This window comes from Leguminivora glycinivorella, chromosome Z, assembly GCF_023078275.1.
Source record: "Leguminivora glycinivorella isolate SPB_JAAS2020 chromosome Z, LegGlyc_1.1, whole genome shotgun sequence".
Lineage (NCBI taxonomy): Eukaryota > Metazoa > Arthropoda > Insecta > Lepidoptera > Tortricidae > Leguminivora > Leguminivora glycinivorella.
In genome coordinates, this window is record NC_062998.1 from 767,575 (window position 1) to 791,499 (window position 23,925).

Here is a 23,925-nt window from a genome sequence, read left to right on the forward strand (position 1 = left end):
CGCTCAGTGTAGGGTTCCGTAATTTTTCGTATTTTTCTCAAAAACTACTGAACATATCAAGTTCAAAATAATTTTCCTAGAAAGTCTTTGTAAAGTTCTACTTTTGTGATTTTTTTCATATTTTTTAAACATATGGTTCAAAAGTTAGAGGGGGGACGCACTTTTTTTCCTTTAGGAGCGATTATTTCCGAAAATATTAATATTACCAAAAAACGATCTTAGTAAACCCTTATTCATTTTTAAATACCTATCCAAAAATATATCACACGTTGGGGTTGGAATGAAAAAAAAAATCAGCCCCCACTATACATGTAGGGGGAGTACCCTAATAAAACATTTTTTTTCATTTTTTATTTTTGCACTTTGTTGGCATGATTGATATACATATTGATACCAAATTTCAGCTTTCTAGTGCTAACGGTTACTGAGATTATCCGCGGACGGACGGACGGACGGACAGACAGACATGGCGAAACTATAAGGGTTCCTAGTTGACTACGTCATTTCATTTCATTTCATTACGGAACCCTAAAAAGTGAATAAAGTTTTTTTTACTCAAAGTCACTGACTTATCTATCAAACCTCGTAATTTAATAGATGGCGCTAAAACATCGAGGTACGATTCTTAGTATGAAGATTGTAAATCCTATATAAATAATCCTTGGTATGGTGGCAATGAATGTACTATCAGCTGCAAAAGAACGTAGCGAATTTATCAATTGTGATAGGCAAACCTTAGTATCTACACGTATAGCGATAATAAGATGTTAGATACTAAGATAGCGATACATCACCTCCACCCGTGAAGTAATTCACTCAACCGGCACGTAGATTAATTATATATAATAAGATGTAAACGAGACATGGGGAAGAGTACAAGATTATACGTTATCTGCAAACTACTATCTACTGTGTTCATCAATCTCCTACCCGGAGCTAACCTACTTCACAATGAATTCATTCATAATTTCTCCATGCAATTTTGCAGCTCACTGTATCTTTTTTTTAGGGTTCCGTAGTCAACTAGGAACCCTTATAGTTTCGCTATGTCTGTCTGTCCGTCCGTCCGTCCGTCCGTCCGTCCGCGGATAATCTCAGTAACCGTTAGCAGTAGAAAGCTGAAATTTGGTACCAATATGTATATCAATCACGCCGACAAAGTGCAAAAAAATGTTTTATTATGGTACCCCCCCTACATGTAAAGTGGGGGCTGATATTTTTTTTTCAATCCAACCCCAACGTGTGATATATTGTTGGATAGGTATTTAAAAATGAATAAGGGTTTACTAAAATCGTTTTTGATAATATTAATATTCTCGGAAATAATCGCTCCTAAAGGAAAAAAAAGTGCGTCCCCCCCTCTAACTTTTGAACCAAATGGTTAAAAAATATGAAAAAAATCACAAAAGTAGAACTTTATAAAGACTTTCTAGGAAAATTGTTTTGAACTTGATAGGTTCAGTAGTCTTTGAGAAAAATACGGAAAACTACGGAACCCTACACTGAGCGTGGCATGACACGCTCTTGGCCGGTTTTTTTTTTCAGAAGCTTATTTGACGATCTTCTTATCCACTCCAAGTTAAGCTGGAAGAGATCCCTTATAGGGATAAGCTCGCCTTTGTATCTCTGTACCTACAAATTGTATAAAAACTGTTGTACGCAATAAAGTGATTACTACTGCTACTACTTGACTAAGGTCCACTTGCACCAACCCCTTAACTCAGGGTCAGTGCGCTGTCAACTGTCAAAGTCCATATAAAATGGTGGGTTAACCCTCGGGTTAACTCTCCATGCGCCTTCGGGCCTACACGTGTATTCCGCCCGTCGTCTGCCGCCCTGGCATGTCCAGCTGACCCTCCTGCCCGAGACACCGGTGAGCCAATAATACGGGTGGGGAGTGTGGGGCGTTTGCAGTCAGGATGGGGATCGACGGGAGTAGAAGAACCAGACCGAATACTAGCATCGTGCCCAGTGTAGGGAAGATGGATAGATATGTGACGTTGGTGCAAGTGGCCCTAAAAGAATAGAAGCCAGAAAGGCTCATTAAGTGGTCGTGCGCGTGACCAACTTACGGACAGTTGAAATTACGAGTCTTAATTAGCAGTAAAGTCGCGTGTACATACATATTGGGCTAAACACACCAATTAACATTAGAAAAACAGAAAAACAAAGAAAAATAATAATTGGTAAGCGAACAATTATTTATATTATAAGTTAAGTCTGTTTCCTCGATATCGCTCGTTTATTTCTACCCACAACACTAAAAAAATATCGACAGTATTAACACCGAGTGCGGATACCGGGTCGATTGTTCTTTGTATTACTATCAAATTATAAAGGGAATCTATCTGCGAATTTAATGTTGAGTAGATAGACTATATAATTAAGAATATGTTGTTATAGGGCATTTTCAAAACTTGGGACCCAAAATTAGTGAAAGTTGTTAACAATAACCTAACCACAAAATTAAATTTTGAAATAACCCCCGACCGCGACCTAGTGGACCGATTTTCATGAAACATGGCTAAGAACACTCCCGAGTCCCGACTAACACAGCTTTCAAATAAAAAAAACTAAATCGAAATCGGTTCATCCGTTCGGGAGCTACGATGCCACAGACAGACACACACACAGACAGACAAACAGACAGACAGACAGACAGACAGACAGACACGTCAAACTTATAACACCCCGTCGTTTTTTCGTCGGGGGTTAAAAATTAAGTCGATGTCAGTTTTGTGACGACAATGAAGACTGAAATTTCAATAATTAAATTGCTTTTGTATTAAATACGTAATCTCTTCGCTTTTGTATTACTTACGTAATTCTACATTCACAACATGAAAAAAGTTGGTTTTTAGACAAATTTTATTCTGAATACCCAATAAATAATAATTAGGCAGATATTTAGATAATCACAATTAAACTAGAGTATTTCCGTCCCAACGGATATTCCAACCCGTAAACGCCATAAAATAAAGTAATGCGTCGGATCTGAAAGACCCCATGCCGCACCCAGGGAAAGTCTTACAAATCATTTGCTGTAGTGAAAGTTAAATACCGTAACGTAACTCGCCTGCGAGTTCTCGCGCCGTGTGAATGGGTCCCAAGTCCGTATAAATGGCATTAGTAATATTAGAATACCTACGGCCGACTGAATAGCATAGAGACCCTTCATCCCCGATGATTGATTGCGGGGATCAGCAGGTCTCGTCGCAATGGACCAAATCATTCCTACAGCACACCATTGAGCGCTAATGTTAAAATACATACGCTATACTTATACCTAAATTTATTTACCACGACACGGCGAAAATAGAACTACAATCTCTTTCTTCCAAGCGATGAATCCTACATGGTGCGGTTTAGGTATACAGACGGTGGGGCCCGTATTATTTCAACACTTATTTGTCAAGCTTTACGAATATACGTTTCTCATCGTTATACAAAATCAGTTCCTGAGAAAAATATAATTTACTTAAATCTATTAGAGTGTTGGGCTCGAACTCAATGTCGTCAAAAAATATAGCAGTTACTTAAATACTCGTAATAATATACTGGCGGGTGTTGCCTCTACGTGTAGCCCATGATACGGGCAAGGGCGACACCCGATGCCCCCCCTAAATTTCATTAAAGTCTTACCATTTTCAATTTTTATAAATTCTATTACTTCCAAACTTCTTTCTTCTTATCACCTTTATGCCGAGGACCTTCAAATTTACTCCCAAGGCCTGCCAGACGATTTAACTCATCTTATTCATTCCACTAACGCTGATTTGGAACGTATATCGAAATGGAGCTCTTGCTATAGTTTGAAGGTTAACCCATCTAAAACTCAAGTCATTTTAATTGGCAGCCCAAGAACCATAGCAGGAGTTGATCTGGTGTACTGTTCGATGGAGTATCGATTCCTTTTTCAAATCAGGTTAAAAATGTAGGCGTCATTATTGATCGTATTCTATCCTGGATTCCGCAGATCAGCGAGGAGAGCAGAAGGATTTTTGCTACAGTTGGTTCCTTACGTCGAGTCCGTAACTTTCTGCCTTTGTGATACAGTGATACAGTGATACAGTAATTTATTGGTAAAAGATAAAATATGCATTTACAAGTCATTAATTTCATTTCTTAAATACTATTTACATTCATATTTAATACCTGTAATCATTATATTAATTATATTAATTATAACACATTATACATTGATACAATTAGACATTAGGTACACATTAACATTCAATAGGTAAAAATTTAAGTAATATAATAGTTACGTCGCTGGGTCAATAGCGCAGCGTTCATCTAAAAATGCATTAATATTATAATACGCCTTATCTAACAGGTACAACTTAAGTTTCTTTTTAAATATTGTGTTAGTTTTAGAGTCTTTTATGACATTTGGTACTGCATTGTATAGGTTTGGTCCCATGATACTGAGAGACCGTCTAGATTTTTCAAGTCGGCGTCTAGGAGCGAGTAGCCTAGGTCGCCTACGCGTTGGACACCCATGTGATTGAGAACTGTATTTGTAATTATCAATATTTGATCTCACATACATACATGCAGTGAGTATGTATATGCATGGCAAGGTGAGGATTTTATGTTTTTGAAATAAACTTTGTGCCGGGTAGTCTACAGGTTTTCCATCAATAATACGCAGGGCGCGTTTCTGCATTCTGAACACTCTGTCACGCTCAGCAGCAGTTCCCCACAGATCCACCCCCTGCAATAGAATCGAGTGGAAATACCCGTAGTAAGCTGTTTTTAAATTGTCTTGGGACAGACTGGGCGCTATTCTGGACAACGCGTAACACGCAGAGGATAATTTGTCACATGCTACTTGTATATGTGGGGCCCAAGTCAGTCCTGAGTCAATTTGGAACCCAAGGTACTTCGCAGAATCGACTTGTGGAATTTCAGTGTTACCTAAAACCACATTGAGTTTATGTTTGATTGTTTTTCTCAGTTGGAAGTGTACGATATTGGTTTTTTCTAAATTTAATTGCATGCCATTTGCGGAAAACCATTTTTGCATTTGATGTACGATGTACGATAGTGGAAAGTTTATATTTCAAGCTATCAAAGTCGTTAGCATTGACAATGATGCAGGTATCGTCTGCGAACATTACGTACTCCTGATCCGGACAAGCAGTCGTAATGTCATTAACGAGGACTAAAAAAAGATTATTTCCGGCTACAGATCCCTGCGGTACTACAGCACAGCTTCCGATCGGCTCCATTTCTGATTTAGTGTTAAGGACGTACGTGCATTGCTTCCGATTATTTAAAAAGGATGTTATTGTTTCGAGGAAGTTGCCCGTTACACCGTAAAGGGCAAGCTTTTTAATTAGAAGGGAATGATCGATCATCTCGAACGCGCGCGACAGGTCGCAGAAAATCGCAGCGACCTGTCGCGAGCCCTCAAGATGCCCCAACACTATTTGACTACTAAAATTGCGTTTGCCCAGTCTCTATGTACTTCTGCCCATTGCTATGTAGATATCACCGAAGAGCAGTTGAACAAACTTGAACGACTTCAAAACGTTTGCATTCGATTCATATTTGGGTTGCGCAATTTGACCATATTTCTAGTTTTCGAGCACAGCTCAAGTGGTTAGTGGTTACCTATTCGTCTCCGACGCAATACCCATATTCTTTCTCTCTTGTATGCCACCTTGTTTCACCCTAATACTCCTTGTTATCTCAAATCCCGATTTAAGTTTCTTTCTTCCCTTAGATGTGCTCAAAATCTGCTGCTTGTCCCACCTCCTTCCACTTCGAAATTCTACACCAACTCTTTCAGTTTTCGTGCGGTTCGACTGTGGAATAATCTGCCCATTAATATTAGACTTGCAACTTCATTACCCATTTTTAAAAAGCTTTTAAAGGCTCATTATTTGTCTACTTCATAAACTTTCTTTTTTCCAAGAAATTTCATGTTGAAATGGTCTCCATAGTTATATCTCATATATTGTTGTATTTATTAGTATATATGTAGTATATCATAGTTTTTAGGGTTCCCTAGTCAACTAAGAACCCTTATAGTTTCGCCATGTCTGTCTGTCCGTCCGTCCGCGGATAATCTCAGTAACCGTTAGCACTAGAAAGCTGAAATTTGGTACCAATATGTATAACAATCACGCCAACAAAGTGCAAAAATAAAAAATGGAAAAAAATGTTTTATTAGGGTACCCCCCTTACATGTAAAGTAGGGGCTGATAGTTTTTTTCATTCCAACCCCAGCGTGTGATATATTGTTGGATAGGTATTAAAAATGAATAAGGGTGTATTAAGATCGTTTTTTGATAATACTAATATTTTCGGAAATAATCGCTCCTAAAGGAAAAAAAGTGCGTCCCCCCCCTCTAACTTTTGAACCATAAGTTTAAAAAATATGAAAAAATCACAAAAGTGGAACTTTATAAACACTTTCTAGGAAAATTGTTTTGAACTTGATAGGTTCAGCAGTTTTTGAGAAAAATACGGAAAACTATGGAACCCTACACTGAGCGTGGTCCGACACGCTCTTGGCCGGTTTTATATTTGTAGTTTATGTATTTTATTATATTGTACATTTAGGTACTAGCCTTCTGTTATTATTTTTTGCACCACCCGTAAATTTTATTCCGATCGCCACTCGACTATCTGAAGGTTGCCTGTAAGAGACCGCTGTTCTAGCGATAAGACCGCCTGTTGTTACCCACCACGTTGTATCTGTTCTGAATTATGTTTCTTTCTTCTTCTGTAGTGTGCAATAAAGTATTTTATTATTATTATTATTTGTATGTCTTTCGTTTATCTCGAGACCATGGGGTCCCGGACATTTGGAAGGCGTGCGTGGGGCCAAAGCCAACAGCGCAGAGGCCCTTTAAGACAATTTAATCTAAAAGGTCATGTGACACCAACCAACCGACGCTTATCCCTGTATGCACTATAGAAATGCACCCAAGGAGAAGCCCCGGTTAGTGTAAAACTATTGCAATGAAATGAAACAAAATATACTGGGCTATTGTGTTGAGATGTTAGTGTGCTAGTTATCGGATTATGGAAAGGTCTATGGCATCTGCCTTGATCATATGTTTTAAAAACACAGTTCAAGTTGATAATCAAAACCAAGTGCGAGTTCGAAAAACTCGCGCGGCTGTCAGAAGGTGTTGATGTCATTTGAAGCCACCGAGACCACGGGGACAACGCCGTCTCTGAAACGTTGGAAGTCAGTTTAATACGTACTCATACGCGATTAAGTCCCGATTTTTAAAAATAATTATGTTTAATAATCGTCAAACTTTAAATCAGTGATCAACAGAATCGTTCACAAAACATATCAACAAATTATCAATAAGTAGTCTAAAAAACCGGCCAAGAGCGTGTCGGGCCACGCTCAGTGTAGGGTTCCGTAGTTTTCCGTATTTTTCTCAAAAACTACTGAACCTATCAAGTTCAAAACAATTTTCCTAGAAAGTCTTTATAAAGTTCTACTTTTGTGATTTTTTTCATATTTTTTAAACATATGGTTCAAAAGTTAGAGGGGGGGGGGACGACTTTTTTTTCCTTTAGGAGCGATTATTTCCGAAAATATAAATATTATCAAAAAACGATCTTAGCAAACCCTTATTCATTTTTAAATACCTAACCAACAATATATCACACGTTAGGGTTGGAATGAAAAAAAATTTCAGCCTCCACTTTACATGTAGGGGGGGTACCCTAATAAAACATTTTTTTCCATTTTTTATTTTTGCACTTTGTCGGCGTGATTCATATACATATTGGTACCAAATTTCAGCTTTCTAGTGCTAACGGTTACTGAGATTATCCGCGGACGGACGGACGGACGGACGGACAGACAGACATGGCGAAACTATAAGGGTTCCTAGTTGACTACGGAACCCTAAAAAGTTCAATAACACCTAACGAGTAATGTACAGCATCAAGATGAATGGTCGCCCGTATTCCTAGCGAGGGCCTTTCATCTTTAACACGACAGTTAATTAATTAACAAGAAAAAACCTGTTTGAGACTTGAATAAAATTGAGCTACTACTAGAACTGCAGATTTTAATTGGTCGCTTTTATAATCGATGTATCATTTTCCATCCATTTAGTTAATACTTAGGCCGTTTTCACATTATCCAATCCGATATCGAATGTAGGATATCGGTCCGACATCCGATATCGGATCGGATAATGTGAAAACGGCCTTAAGCGGAGCAGTGGTAGCGGGCGCGGGGTGAGATGAGTCATGGGCAATGAGCAAGGTTAATTTTATAGCCACGATTTACGATTTATAAAATTCACAAGTTTGAAGATTTTGTTTCAATATACCAATACAATCACAGTTTTCTAATTTAATTTTCGCAATAAGTTTAGTACCTAATCGAATTGTGAAATATTTATTTTATTCGTAGTAAAAGTTTCAACACTTCGATTTCTCTTCAAACAGGCATTCATATTCTTTAGCAAATTAACACATTGACCGTAAAATGCAGTCGACATTATTATTGGTTTGGTTGGTCTGCTTCTGTGCGGGCTATATGAACCCTCGGCTGCAGAGGTGGCTGGATGAAACCCGGCGCAGGAGGTTCCTGCCCGCCACTCTCGGCACTTTCGATGACAGCGCCGAGCCGCTGCCGGACGCTAACCAGCCGCCGGAGTACACCTACCAGTCGCTACAGGACGCCAACCAGTCACCAGAAGACACCAACCAGCCGACAGACGCCACCAACCAGCCGCCAGACTCTCCCAATCACGACAACACAAGTAAGGCTCGCCTCTTATTAAAAGCTTTTATTTTCTACTTGTTAGTATGTTAGTGTCCATCAAAACGTAGAAGCTAAATTTGGCCCACTTCCCGATTTCTGATTAAGCTGAAACTTGGCACACATATCAAAACCCGATGACAATGCAATATTATGGTAACTTGAAGCTGATCTGATGATGGAGACTGGAGATGCTTATGAGTACTCTGTGATAAAATAGCGTAAACTTACTATGTTTGGGGTTTTTAGAAAGGTCTTGATGAGTATTAGTTGCTCGTGGAAAAAAAGTACAGTCAGCGATAAAATGAATCAACCACTACCCGATTCCGAAACAAAACTTTAGATCTAAGTTTGACCAACTTCCCGAATTCAAATTGAGCTGAAGCTTTGCATACATAATTATGTATGTTGGATGTCAATGAATTGTTATGATAAGTACAGTCAGCTGTATAAATAACTGACCATTTCTATTTAACCGGTTTCGATAAAATTTGATATGAGTGTAATTACTATGTCATTTGAATAGTCTTGACAAGCACTCTTGTGCTATATGACAGCCAGGGTCTCAAGATGGAGTCGGAAGGTGGCCATAGGAACTACTAAACTAAACAAGATAAAACCGTCGAGTTTGGACTCGTTGGAATAGTCGTGACAAGCACTCTTGTGCTACATGGCAGCCAGGGTCTCAAGATGGAGTCGGAAGGTGGCCATAGGAACTACTAAACTAAACAAGATAAAACCGTCGAGTTTGGACTCGTTGGAATAGTCGTGACAAGCACTCTTGTGCTACATGGCAGCCAGGGTCTCAAGATGGAGTCGGAAGGTGGCTATGAGAACTCCTAAACTAAACAAGATAAAACCGTCGAGTTTGGACTCGTTGGAATAGTCGTGACAAGCACACTTATGCTACATGGCAGCCAGGGTCTCAAGATGGAGTCGGAAGGTGGCTATAAGAACTCCTACACTAAACAAGATAAAACCGTCGAGTTTGGACTCGTTGGAATAGTCGTGACAAGCACTCTTGTGCTACATGGCAGCCAGGGTCTCAAGATGGAGTCGGAAGGTGGCTATAAGAACTTCTAAATTAAACAAGATAAAACCGTCGAGTTTGGACTCGTTGGAGTAGTCGTGACAAGCACTCCTGTGCTACATCGCAGCCAGGGTCTCAAGATGGAGTCGGAAGGTGGCCATAGGAACTACTAAACTAAACAAGATAAAACCGTCGAGTTTGGACTCGTTGGAATAGTCGTGACAAGCACTCTTGTGCTACATGGCAGCCAGGGTCTCAAGATGGAGTCGGAAGGTGGCTATGAGAACTCCTAAACTAAACAAGATAAAACCGTCGAGTTTGGACTCGTTGGAGTAGTTGTGACAAGCACTTTTGTGCTACATGGGAGCCAGGGTCTCAAGATGGACTTGGAAGGTGGCCATAAGAACTCCTAAACAAAACAAGATAAAACCGTCAAGTTTGGACTCGTTGGAATAGTCGTGACAAGCACACTTGTGCTACATGGCAGCCAGGGTCTCAAGATGGAGTCGGAAGGTGGCTATAAGAACTCCTACACTAAACAAGATAAAACCGTCGAGTTTGGACTCGTTGGAATAGTCGTGACAAGCACTCTTGTGCTACATGGCAGCCAGGGTCTCAAGATGGAGTCGGTAGGTGGCTATAAGAACTTCTAAATTAAACAAGATAAAACCGTCGAGTTTGGACTCGTTGGAGTAGTCGTGACAAGCACAGGAGTGCTACATGGCAGCCAGGGTCTCAAGATGGAGTCGGAAGGTGGCCATAAGAACTAAACTAAACAAGATAAAATAATCGAGTTTGGACTCGTTGGAATAGTCTTGACAAGCACTCTTGTGCTTCATGACAGCCAGGGTTTCAAGATGGAGTCGGAGGTGGAAGGGAACTACTGAACTAAACAAGATAAAACTGTTGTTTTGGGATTCGTTTGATAATCTTGTCAAGCACTCTTATGCTACATGTAGCTGTCATGACAGCCAGTGTCTCAAAATAGAGTCTGCCGAAGGTGCCATCATACTTAAAGAGTCGGACGAAGCCCGACGCACGCGGTTCTAAACCGGGCGCCGAAGGCGACCCCATACTTAAAAAGTCGGGCGAAGCCCGACGCAAGCGGTCCTAAACCAGGCGCCGAAGGCGCTCTCATACTTAAAGAGTCGGGCGAAGCCCGACGCACGCGGTCCTAAACCGGACGCCGAAGGCGCCCTCATACTTAAAGAGTTGGGCGAAGCCCGACTCACGCGGTCCTAAACCGGGCGCCGAAGGCGCTCTCATACTTAAAGAGTCGGGCGAAGCCCGACGCACGCGGTCCTAAACCGGGCGCCGAAGGCGGGCCTCATACTTAAAGAGTCGGGCCAAGCCCGATGCACGCGGTCCTAAACCGGGCGACGAAGGCGCCCTCGTAATAGACTTAAGAGTCGAGCGAAGCTCGAGCTTTACTGTCTAGAGCCGGGCTCCGAAAGCGACTTCATGGTTAAAGAGTCAGGCGAAGCCCGACGTACGCAATTACAAGACGGAAGCCGAGCCGAAAGATTTCTCATACTAAAAGAGACAAGCAAAGCCCAACCTCCGGTCAAAAGCTGGGCGCCAAAGGCACTCTCATACATAAAGAGAAAAATCAAGAATTATGAAAAAAAAATTCGCGCTCGCTTCGCTCGCGGTCCTTTTCATTCTAGTGTGCTGTAAATAGCTTCTTATATCAGATCGCTCAAAGAGTGTAAACATTTTCGTAATCGCTTCGGTCTTATCGTTCAGATTACGTGATAATTCTAGAAAAAATTACGCTCTCACTTCGCTTGTGGTCAGTTTCATTCTGGGGTGCTGTAAATCAAACTTCTTATATCAGATCGCTCAAAGAATGGTACATAATGGGCAAAGGGTACACATCACGGCCCAGAGCCATTCTGTGGCATCCCGAAAAGCCTTACGAAACTAACCCTAAAGACCTACTGTCAATACAAAACCATTCAGCTCTGGAGGAACACGCCAGGCATGAACCATTCCAAGGCTCTCATCAGAGCCTACAGCAAAAAGGCGTCCTCAAATGCCTTAGCGCTGTCAAGGAACCAACTACGCAACTTAGTAAGGGTGCTCACAGGGCACTGCCACCTGAACAAACACATGCACACCATCGGAAAACGTGCGAGTGGGCGGTGCAGATTCTGCCTAGAGTCTGAAGAAACGCCCCTGCACATCCTGGCAGAGTGCCCCTCTCTAATGCGTACACGTAACATGATTCTGGGCAGCTATCAAATACACCCAGAGGATGTGAGGTATCTCGATCTCAAAAAGATACTACAAATCTTCGAATTTGTAGGACTTGATCGAGAGTTGTAGTAGGTGGCGATCACAATAGATCAGAAATGGTCGCAGTGATACATAAGGCGCCCTGAAGCCTTACATAGCCCCTAACCAAGAAGAAGAAGAAGAAGAATGGTAATATTTTCGCAATCGCTTCGATCTTAGAGTTCAGATTACGTCATATTTATGGGAAAAAGCTTCCCGTTAGTACTTAATCCAAGACATAGTGTCAAAAAGTGGTGTTTAGAATACGACTCCAGAAGAGTACATTACAAGCAGTCTCCAAACATGGGACTCTAAAATATTAGTAACTTATTAAAATTATTTTCTACTTTTTGGTTCATTTTGGGGACGAAATAAAAGCTTTAACTTAAAAAACTTTTTTTTATTTAAATTATTAACTATTTGTTTTGCAGAAAAACATTGAATTAGTTTCATATTTTAATTTGACATATTTATTTATTGATTGACATCACCATGTCAATCAATATTCTTTCAAAGTTTTAAACTGACTAAAGAGTTAATTGATGTATTTTATTTATTCAAAACACTTAAATAAAAATTCCATACAATAAATATCAACCGATTAAAAATAAAAATTAAACTAAAAATCTAAATCTAAGGAGGGCCCCTGAGGCATAGTGCCCAAGATGCTGGCAGCATTTCCTCGCTGAATTGCAATACTTATTCGTTGAGCGAGGAAGCTGCCAGCTCTTTTGACTCCCGTAGTATGTATTAACCGCTTCGCCAAGTCCTTGAATAAAATCTGGGCGCCCGGGCCCCACGGACCTAGGTCCGAGACCCTAGGGTCTCGACGCCAAAAGCAACAAAGTTGTAATTGGCGTCGAGACCTCCGTATTTGCGTCGCTTATGTGTTTCTGCAGCCTCTGCAGCCGCGCCCGCTTTCTTTGTGGTATCGTGAAGATGAGACGGGGCCAGTGTGTCCACACAGGTTGCATCCCACACCAGCACTCGTCCCATCCTCCACGGTATCAGCGACATTCCGTCGGGTCTTTTACCATCATCCCGCGCTATACCGGCTGGCTCTAATATTGCGGGCACGTTTACAGAGGTAAGAGACCGTCGGATAATGTCATTGACCGCGGCGTGACGGGACAAACGCCCCGCACTTCGCTGGCAAGAAAGGCCGTGGCGCCCCAGCTGGTTCACTTCGCTCCCGCAGTGGCATTTATGCGATGCACAAATTACAGCCCCGACCCGCAGCCCTACCGCCACTCGGAGGGTTAGAGTTAATTATGTATACTTTTAATGTAGGTTTATTAGTTTTAGGCCATATTTTATAATTGGCTAGCGATAATTTTTAAATTTTAAATTTAGTTTCTTAAATTCTCAAACATAGGTATATAAGCGGCCCTCACGTCCTCTTCAAGTCCTCTCCTCTTTCGGCGAGCTGCGGACCGTGTATCTCTGCTTTCCAAGCGGCCTGAACGTGTGACCTCGTGAGCTGGCCTGTCTGCTGGGGGCTCCATACGAACGCTGCTGGTTGTGCCTGGCGCTCGGGCGTGTGGGCTCCCTGCGAACGCTGCTGGTCGCTCGAACACGCAGGCTGCATCACCGCGCTGAGGCGTGGATCTGCGCGCCGCGCACGCTTGCCGCTGCGCGCTGGTGCTCCGTGTCATCCTAACCGCTGCACGCCATTACTCAGAGTCTTCCCACCCGTTGCGTGCCACTACTTCGGAACACTATTTCGGTGTTCGTGCCCGCTGCGAGCCGCTGCTTCGGGACTTCGGAAAATTACCTGACTTATTTTCACATACCTCTTATTATAGTTAAGACGCTACGATACCCCTCATTTCTCCATACAAACGCTCTCGCCTGTTTCCTCTCTGGATTTTTGAAGCTAGATCAATGGATACCCCTCATTTTTCAACACAGACTTTTATTATCAATATCTGTGTCGGACCGTTTTGCTTTTTTTGATATTTTTGTTTTAAAAGGAATTAGAGCCTCTCAAAGTTGGCCAAAACGGCTTAATTGAATTTGCCAGAAAGAAAGGCGTGGTATTCAAAACTGAGATCAATTATCCAAAAAAACGAAACGGTCCGACACAGATAATTTCCTTGTCATTCTGATTTCCAAATTTCGTAACGATTGGTTAAGTTTTGGAGGAGGAAACAGTCGAGAGCGGAACCTCGATTTTTGCAGTTTTTACGCGGGATTTCGCGCCTGAGCTGCAGTTGTCCCTATCGCACCAAATTTAGGGGCGGGGCTAAGTTTTTATATACGTACACTGAAATAAAGTGATGGGAAATACTCGACATCTAATGTCGATAATCTAGTGATGTGAAAAGTTATCGATATACTACGTCGAAATATCGACATACCGTGTTTGACGAACTTTTTAGTTAGAAATACGTACTATTATATGTTCATATTTAAAATTGGTGGTCCAAAAAAGACCAGTCTGCTCCGAGACCACGGGGACAATGCCGTCCTTGAAACGTCGGAGGTTAGTGTTTAAAACATAGTAAATACGCGATTAAGTCCCGTTTGCAATTTTAAATATGTGTAAAAATCGTGAAAGTTTGAATCTGTATTATATATTCTGTGGAAATACTAAGTCCATATTTTTATAAGTAGGTATAGGTACGTAACAATTGCATACAGGTATTAGGTTTATTTTATACATGCATAACTTTTCTCGTCATTGGTTTACTAGTAACAATTATAAAGTTATGCTGTATTTTACGATAGATTCCACGAATATTAGGCAACTATTATGTATTCGGTCTTTTCAGCCATTTTGCCGAAAATTTGGTATTCGGTCATCATTGTTTATTTATTACTATTCTGCCGAACACCAATTAGGTAAGTAGTTATATTAGTCATATTATATGTACTTATTTACACAAAATAAAAACAGACATAATATTAATAATTTAAGTCATGTTTTAAAATATTTAAAAAAACGATGGGCCTTATTTAGTAATACATAGTTTGTTCAGGTTGGTACCAGTACCTGCCCTTAATAAGGCCCAGTGCTTATATTTCTTCTAAGTTTTATCAATCATGCCGTTTTGTATATTTTCTTCGCAGACATAGAATCAAAAAATGCCCTAAATAGTAACTTCTCTAAATAAGGCCCATCGCTCGCTTCTTAAGTTTTATAACTTTGTGTAAACATTGTGTTCATGAATTCAATCATCAATTTTTGTGATAAGTATTTATACTACGGTCTGTCGTCTAAAACACATTTATTCAGGACTATGCATTTAGAATATGGCACTCTAAATTAGAGGGGTTCAAGTCTTAACAAGCAGTGCGTCAAGGTCAATGTGGTCAAGATAGCCAGACTTTATTTCATATTGAGTTTAAAGGGACAAAATTAGGTACTTAATTAAAGTAGTGTGGGGTAGCCTGCTGTCCTACGGGGCAATAAATATTATAATGTATTGTGTTTATGTGTATTGTGTATCATAAGTACTGGGCGTTTGCGGGGTCGCCTTCCACTCTGAGGCCACCACTCAAATACTGGCGCTGTTGATAGCTCATCTTTGAAGATTATATCCGATCCGCAGCGCTACTTCTTGGGTATCGAAGGTTGTGAACATGTGGACACATGGGCGGAATGGACCTTATTTCATACCTGCATCAAATAAGACCCATAGTTTTTCTGTTTAATAATACTTACTTTTTACTTTTTTACTTACTGCACGAAATTTTTGAACCATTTACACTTATCAAGTTATAAAATGTACCTACATAACATTTCGAAACTTAATAGCCGGGCCTTGTTTGCATTGACATTACATATGCCCTTAGTAGGTAGATAAAATGAGTATTACCAACGTTTTAATTCTGCGGTAACAAAAATGCTTTGCCGAAAAGTATAAATAAGATCTAAATAATAAAAGTATATAAAGTATCTATACGTTTAAATAGCCTAGGTTTAAATATAGCTGGAAAATTAGTTAAGCATTTTTATGGTTGGTCTGCATGTTGGTAACCACGAAAAAATGCACATTTTATTACATTATGATTATGGTAAGTAATTAAATAATTATATAAATATTGGGGACACCTTACACAGATCAACTTAGCCCCAAACTAAGCAAATCTTGTACTATGGGTGCTAGGCGACGATATAGCGCAGGACACCATCGCGAGCGCAGACTTCTGGCCGAAAGGTGTGGTTTTTCGGCGATTCCGGGGCAACTTGCCGAAGCCTACACCGGGGCAAACGATGCAACGGAGCCACGCTGTTACGTCATCGCCCAAATAAATTGTTTAGTTTTAAACTTTATTGTTTTTTTTTTTTTCATGTTCTTACTTACTGTTTTTTTTTCTTTTTTGTTATCTAAGTTTCGTGACGCATTGGTTTTACTGTAATGTCATGTAAACATGTTTTTACTAATAAATAAATAAATAATACATACTTAAATAGATAACATACATACATACAATCACGCCTGTATCCCATAAAGGGGTAGGCAGAACACATGAAACTACTAAAGCTTCAGTGCCACTCTTGGCAAATAAGGGGTTGAAAGAAAACGAAACTGTGACATTGCAGTGACAGGTTGCCAGCCTCTCGCCTACGCAACAATTTAACCCATATCCCATAGATAAATACAAAACCATACTTAAATAGATAAATACATACTTATATACTTAGAAAACATCCATGACTCAGGAACAAATATCTGTGCTCATTACACAAATAAATACCCTTACCGGGATTCGACGAACGACGAACGACGACGGGAATCGAAGACAACATTTAAATTAGGTAGTTAATTAAAGTACTTTGAAGTAACCTGCTGTCCTACGGGATAATAGTACATTACGATACAAGTGCGTAAAAAAGGAAGTTCGAAACGAGTGGCGATAAATTAAAACACGACCGAAGGGAGTGTTTTAAATCGACACGAGTTACGAATTTCCTTTTCGCACGTTTATCGTACGACGTTTTTCAGTACAGATGAGCCACCGAAGTTTCGACCTGCCATATAATGAACCACTTCTCGCACTAGTGCGTAAAAAACACCATCTGTACTGAAAATATTATAATATATATATAGGTATCCATATATTTTTAATCTTTTCCTTCTGGCGACCGTCCTTTGTCACCCATGTTTCACAACTAAAGAGTAAGACGAAATTGACGAGTGAAGATGCTCTGACTGAAACAATTACTTTTCATATTATTAATGTTTACCATTACACACAGAGCACAATCTCATCGGTAAATATTGTCAATTTTACTTTATTTCGACGTGCGTTTATCATAGCGCTCTTGAATAATACGATTTTCAATCAATTGTGTCGCTTAGTTTCAAACTTGGGAACTTAAATCCATTCTGCTTTAAGATTGAATATATTAAAAATATATATTAACTTTGTAGCAGAATGGATTCATCCAGGTTTGAAGTTAAGCGACACAATTACGCTTAATTCGGTATGTAAGAAATACCTTATTTTTTGTTAAGTTACTGATGGGCCTTATTTCATACATGCAGCAATTTGGGAAAAGTGCACCTACTTAATGCACAATTGCACATGGACCCAATTTTTTGACCCATTTACACTTATCTAATTATAAAATGTACATAACATTTCGAGACTTTTAACCGGGCCTTATTTGTATGTAGATTACAGATGCCCTTAGTTGGTAGATGAAATGAGTGTTATATTCGTTTTAATTCTATGGTAACAGAAATGCTGATATGTAAGTATAAATAAGTTTTAAATAATAAAAATATCAAAAGTATCTATACGTTTAAGTACCGATACCTAGGTTTAAATTTAGCTGGCAAATTAGTTAAGCATTTTTATGGTTGGTCTTGTTCTGTGCTAAGCCTTGTATTTCTAATGCTAGGTAGGTAATATGTATACAAAACCCTAGAATTAGAAATATAAGATGCATATGTAGCTTTCCATCTGAAAAAGGTCCTTATGCTTCATATGCAATAAGATTTTGTTTGGAAGATTTTTTGTTAGAATTCTGCTAAAAAGTTCTAATTACCTTGGAACATAATCCGTTGTCTGGTAATATAATAGGTACCAAATTGTTACCTAGTTAAATTTTCCTACGCTGTCACTTCTGTCAAACATGTGCAAAAAAAAGAATAAGATTCACATACATTTTTGGTAGGTGGATATTGTCAACCAATTATGTAGAATCCTAGGCCACTCTAGAACCCTGTCGTATTGACACCGTCATTTATTTGCTACAGAAGTCAGTTTTACTTTTACTGTGAAAGGGTCTAGATTGGATTCAGATTAATTGGTTGATTGTACGTACCTACTCCTATAATATGGCTTCTCTTTGAAATCGAAAAGGTTTTAGCTTTTTACATACCGAATAACTTTATTTCGCTAACAATGTGACTCTTAAAAGAAATCATCTTTTATGTATAAGATAAGGAATTGTTTCTACCATTCCTTAAAACATTACAAATTTGCATTTTAGTCAAATCAGTACACTTAATATCTTCACGGAGTCCAAAACATTAAGCATCAGAAGTCCGAAACTAGACAAATATAGAGAGCGCTTGAGCGCGAGTAAGTACTTGTGCCGGCGGTGGACGCGGGTGTGTGCGTGCGCCACGCGCACGCCACGCGTCAGCGCGACATAAAGACCTAAAAATCTCTGTGGGTGCCGTATCGTATCCCCGTCAGCGCGACAGCGATAAAGACCTACAAAATCTCAAATTTTAATTCGTGCTTCGGTATCGTATCCTCTTAAGATAACTCAATTCTTCATGGATCCGATTATAAGAAATCGAAGCTAGACAAAATTTGACTTCAAAACTCAATATTCTTAACAAACAAATAAATGTCACTGTTCTGAACTTAAATGCATGCTATTCTTATAAAAATACCAAAGTCACTATAAGTGTGCCGTTCAGATTTAAGGAGTTCCGTTCTGATCTTCATCAGCAGTTCTACTGCACCAGATGTCACTGTTCTGGACGTAAGTGCATGCTGTTCTTATTAAAATACCAAAGTCACTATAAGTGTGCCGTTCAGATTTGAGGAGTTCGGTTCTGACCATTATCAGCAGTTCCACTGCACCAAATGTCACTGTTACGTACATAAATGCATGCTGTTCCTAACACAAAAAATTTACCATATGTGTGCCTTTCAGATTTGAGGAGTTCCCTCGATTTCTCCAGGATCCCATCATCAGAACTGGGTTCTGAGAAAAATGGGACCAATATGATGGATGGATGGATTCAATCAAAAAAAAATTTCAAAATCGGTCCAGTAACGACGGAGATATCGTGGAACAAACATAAAAAAAAACATACAAACGAATTGAGAACCGCCCTTCCTTGAGAGATTTGAGGCAGCGGTTAAAAAACAAGCGGAACAATACGAACATTTTGTCGCCATTTCATTATTTTTCAGACACAGCCTAATCTGGCAATCAGTCACAATTTAAAATAGTGTAAAACTCCGGTTCATTTTATATTTGACGCAGCAACAAGCCAAGCAAAAGCAATATTTACTTTTTGTCCATTATTATTTATGAGTTTTTGCATGCACAGCCGAACGCGCAAACGCTCACGAAACGAAACGCTCGTAGATATCCTATCTCTATCGCTCTTGCGTATTGGCGGCGTTTCGTTTTCGTTTCGCGTCGTACACTGAGAGAAATTTGCATTGTAAATTTAACAAGTTCGACTTGTTGCGGGTTTATCCGTTTGAAACAAAAGTATTTTAGTAAACGGAATAAATCACAATGTTGATGATACAAGTTGAATTTGTTCGAACAACAAGGTGAAACTTGTTAAAAGATATTTGATTGAATCAGCCAAACATATGTTTAAAACAATATGAGTCATGTTGCTTTTATAAAATCGACTTGTTGATTCAAATAAAATGAAACTTGTAGAATGTACTAGTTACACTTAACAAAATCTAACTTGTTGTTTGAACCAAAGAGCACGTAGGCGCTATTTTAACCAAAAAAACTTGTTGAATGAACATGAAAACTGGTTGTTTTTTCTCTCAGTGCAGAAATGCCATTCGGCTACGCGGCCTGCTAACTGTTTGTCTCTGAGTGTCTAAATGTAAGTAAGTGTCACTGGTTGAGTTGGAAATTAAACGAAGCGGTAGCTTTTGATGAATAATAAGTAAGTTATAACTTGTAGTACTCGTAGGTGTATGTATTTTTTTTATGTCTGTTCGTTTATCTTTAGGTATGAATAATAGTGTTAAAAAAAAGTTTTATCACCAAATAATTAATTGGAAACCGTGTTCCAGACTTCTGCCCGATGCCGGTGATGCAGCAGCAGGGGGCCACGCTGGTGCCGGACGACAACGCCCACCCGTGGGCGGCGAGGGTGGTGCACACGCGTTTTTGGCCCGGTATAGAAGAGCCCTTCCTGTGCACGGCGACCGCGATTCAACGTCGAATATTTATAACTGCCGCTAGATGTCTCGCCACGTAAGCCTGCAGTAATCAATCTACTCGTAAACAACCATGTCATAAATAAATGTATGTAAGAAAGTGCAAAACAATCACATTTATGATGAAGGCTTATTACAGAGTCGAGGCCTATTTGACAGACAAACATGCAAGGCCCAAACCAGGAACGACAAAAAACGAATAGCAATTAAAATCATTGCACTTATAATGTGTAGAGGACATAGTCTTAGTCAAATATTTTATAGTGAAATTAAACGCAACCGTTCTTGTAGACGGATATCAAAGGAATAATATATTTTTCATCACACCCGCACTTTAAAGCCCCATTTAGATGGTACGAGTTTCTCGCCTCAAACGTACGATTATCGAAGTACGAGAAAAAATATCGTATTATGTAACTATGCGTATGATATTGCATGGGAGGAAGCGATAATCGCCTCGCCTTTGACATTTGTCTGTCTCCGTGTAAACAGAACACGTATGCGCGAATTGTATACGAGTTTTTGTGCTACTCAGTCGAAATGAATTATCTTTACCTAGAAAAAGAAATTTATAGCTAACTCTCAGTAACTGCTAAAATCAAAAATAAATTAGGGTTATCATTAATTCAATGTTATAGAGTTACGCCGTGTCTTGCGTGGGCGACAGTCGCGCGACCGAAGCGAAGCCGCGGGCAATAGCTATAGATTATTGAGGTACCTATCTTTTCCCAGATCCAAACCCTATCATACCCATCTACGGATGCGAATGAACCTGACAGTAGCAGTGCAATTTTTTGTGACGCCATCTCCATCCACCAAACAACTGTTCGACGACATTGGGTTTATCGGTGCATGGGATAGCATTGATAGAAAACCAGGACGCGAGTATTCACCTTTGGACGGGTTCCTGTCAATATCGAGGAAGCCGCGCGCCGGCGGGGGCGCCTGGCGCCTGGACTGGGCCGCCGGCGCCGCCTACAAGCTCGTGGGGTTCCTCGCGGAGGTAAGCTTCCCGCCTCAAGGTGCGGTTACACGGCCAACACAGTTGCCAGCAATTCACATACCATTGCCGCGTTTGCTCCATAGTCAGTTGGCGCGTATTGAACAAACGCGGCAATTGTATGTGAATTGCTGGCAATTGTGTTGCCCGAGCAACATCACCGTAATCCTCGTGCGCACAGCTGTAGGCGATCGTCACACTGCTCCGCATTTCGCAGCGACGTCCGTTAATGAGTTATTTGACTTTCTTAGTAGAATCCTGATTTCGTATAGAAGAAACGCATGGTAACGCAATATTTTTGTACCTAGTCGGTACCAGCCCTGTTCCTCGTCTGGCTATATTGCCTGTCTGCCCCACTCAACCATACGCAGGCTGGCCCCGACTCCAAAAATAATTGATATGTTTATAATTTGGATGTTTAGATTATTGCAATCCGATAAGAATTCTGAATTCAAAGGTTTATTATTTTTTGCTTTTTAGTTTCTCCGTGTTTTGTAATGCGCTTATTTTTGAAAGCAGTTTTATTTTTTATTTTTAAAGTTCCTTTATTTATTGAATTTTAGTGGTTCCTATTGATATTATAAGTATCAGTCCGAATATGCGTACAGTAGTGAAAGAATTATCCTTTAACTCCTAACCATTGAGGAGTGGACCTTCCATCATCAGCTCAGCCACGTAAAATTATTACCATCAGACGTAAATACTGGTGTACCTTTGAAAAATATACTAAAAACATTACAAGTGCCTATAACATTTGAAGACTTGGTTATACTCGGGGTTATACCCGTTCATTAAAAAAAAATTTAAAATCGGTTCACGATTCTCGGATATATATCAGATAACATACATACAAAAAAAGAATATTCAGTCGAATTGAGAACCTCCTCCTGTTTTTAAGTCGGTTACAATAAACTTGATTCGTGTTTCGAACTCGACCATCGAGTTCAACATGGTTACGCAAAAAATTAAAATAAAATATAAGCAGTTGGAATATTTGTGCATTATGTATGTAACGTAGTAATTTAATAATCGTTCTTCCTGTTTAGTACACTTAATGCTTTGTAACTGTTTTTACCCGTGTGTGAGTCCACGCAACGAAACGCGTCGGCAGTGTGACAACCACCTTAGGTACAAGTCAAGTTCTTTTAAGAGCCCGCTCCAGACTATGCGCGCGAATCACGGCGCAACGCTCCACGGAAAGTTCCACACTCGCGTTCGCGGCGTCGTGCCGTGATTCGCGCGCATAGTCTGGAGCGGGCTTTAGAGAGCACTGCTGCTGGGGGCCTATACCAAATTTAAACATAAACTGCGTGGCACGACCATTTTCGAGAACTGGCGCAGGTAATAAGTACTTGTAGTGCGGTACTTCGCGGTCCACAAGGCCGTATTAAAGATAAAACTGCTGGTGAATAATCCTGCCTACGAGATTATGTATGTACAAGTCGTTAGCAATATGAGAACAACCGGAGATGATATATTATGCCTGACGACTTGACGAGTCACTCCGGGACGGCGTCATGGCCGACAAATGTCGACCGTACCGTCCTTTAGCATATATATTTCCGGTAGTTGTTCGTCATCATAACTTCGTCCGCAATCGCACAGGCAAACCTCTCGGTTCTCCGAAGAGGTTTCCGAATGATATTTTATTGTTACAGAGAGAGTCACCGTCGAACCAATCCCTGTACGAGTTGGGTGAGATGTACGGGAGCAACTCGGCGTGCAATCGGCTCCTGCCGGCGCAGACGCAGTCGCAGGACTACTGGGCCGCGTGCGTGCACTCCTGCCGGCCGCACGAGCACTCCCGCGAGCACCCGCCCTGCCGCCGGTATCTGCTGGGGCTGGGCCACGCGGTGCTCGACGACAAGAACGAACTGGTCGGCATCGTCACGTGGTCGTGCGGGAACGAGCCCGGCGCGCTGGCTAGGAGAGGCGGCCTGCCGCTGCCGCTGGGCGTCGCCGTGCCCGACGACCGCTTCCAGCGTAATTTAGAATGTGTAGACTATATTATCAGAAGTGGCTTCGATGGTACGAGTAACTTAACCGTGCCCGGATTTTATTCATCACTTTGTAAATGATATATTAGTCCCGCTGGCCGCGTGGACAGAAATTTTATTTTCCCCTCCCTAGCTCGGAAACACGTATTTTGTACTTTAATACCAGCGGGTAAAAACGCATTTTATCCACTAGTGGGTAAAGTAATTTGACCTTGAATAAAGTCAAATGAACTGGTTTAAAATTGATAAAAGTAGATAAGCTGGAAGCAGTGATAAACGCATTTTTTTCGTTGTAGTTTCCTCGCTATAGTGAGGAGAAAAGTTTTGTGTTACACTCGGGTGCAAATGTATTTTACTTCTCGTGTGTTAAAAAACTCGCAAATTCAGGATTCTATTTTCGAACCACTCGCTTCGCTCGTGGTTCAACTATAGAATCCTTTCACTTGCTCGTTTTTCAATTCCACACTCGGCGTTA

At 40.4% G+C, this 23,925-nt stretch overlaps 1 protein-coding gene across 1 annotated transcript; it reads left to right on the forward strand.

Annotated features, from left to right (window-relative positions):
- Positions 1-8,297: 8,297 nt before the first annotated feature.
- LOC125241768 lies at positions 8,298-23,667 on the forward strand. The gene is made up of 4 exons (XM_048150384.1): positions 8,298-8,753; positions 20,307-20,490; positions 21,186-21,456; positions 23,112-23,667. The coding sequence occupies exons 1-4, from the start codon at positions 8,477-8,479 to the stop codon at positions 23,529-23,531; spliced, it is 1,152 nt and encodes a 383-aa protein (XP_048006341.1). The 5' UTR covers positions 8,298-8,476; the 3' UTR covers positions 23,532-23,667.
- The last annotated feature ends 258 nt before the right edge of the window (positions 23,668-23,925 follow it).

Bases quoted from the DNA above. Each gene is read 5' to 3' on its own strand.
- LOC125241768 (XM_048150384.1), top strand. From the start codon at position 8,477: ATGCAGTCGACATTATTATTGGTTTGGTTGGTCTGCTTCTGTGCGGGC. The intron at 20,491-21,185 runs GTAAGCCTGCAG...ATCTTTTCCCAG, and splicing joins GCCGCTAGATGTCTCGCCAC to ATCCAAACCCTATCATACCC. The intron at 21,457-23,111 runs GTAAGCTTCCCG...TTATTGTTACAG, and splicing joins TCGTGGGGTTCCTCGCGGAG to AGAGAGTCACCGTCGAACCA.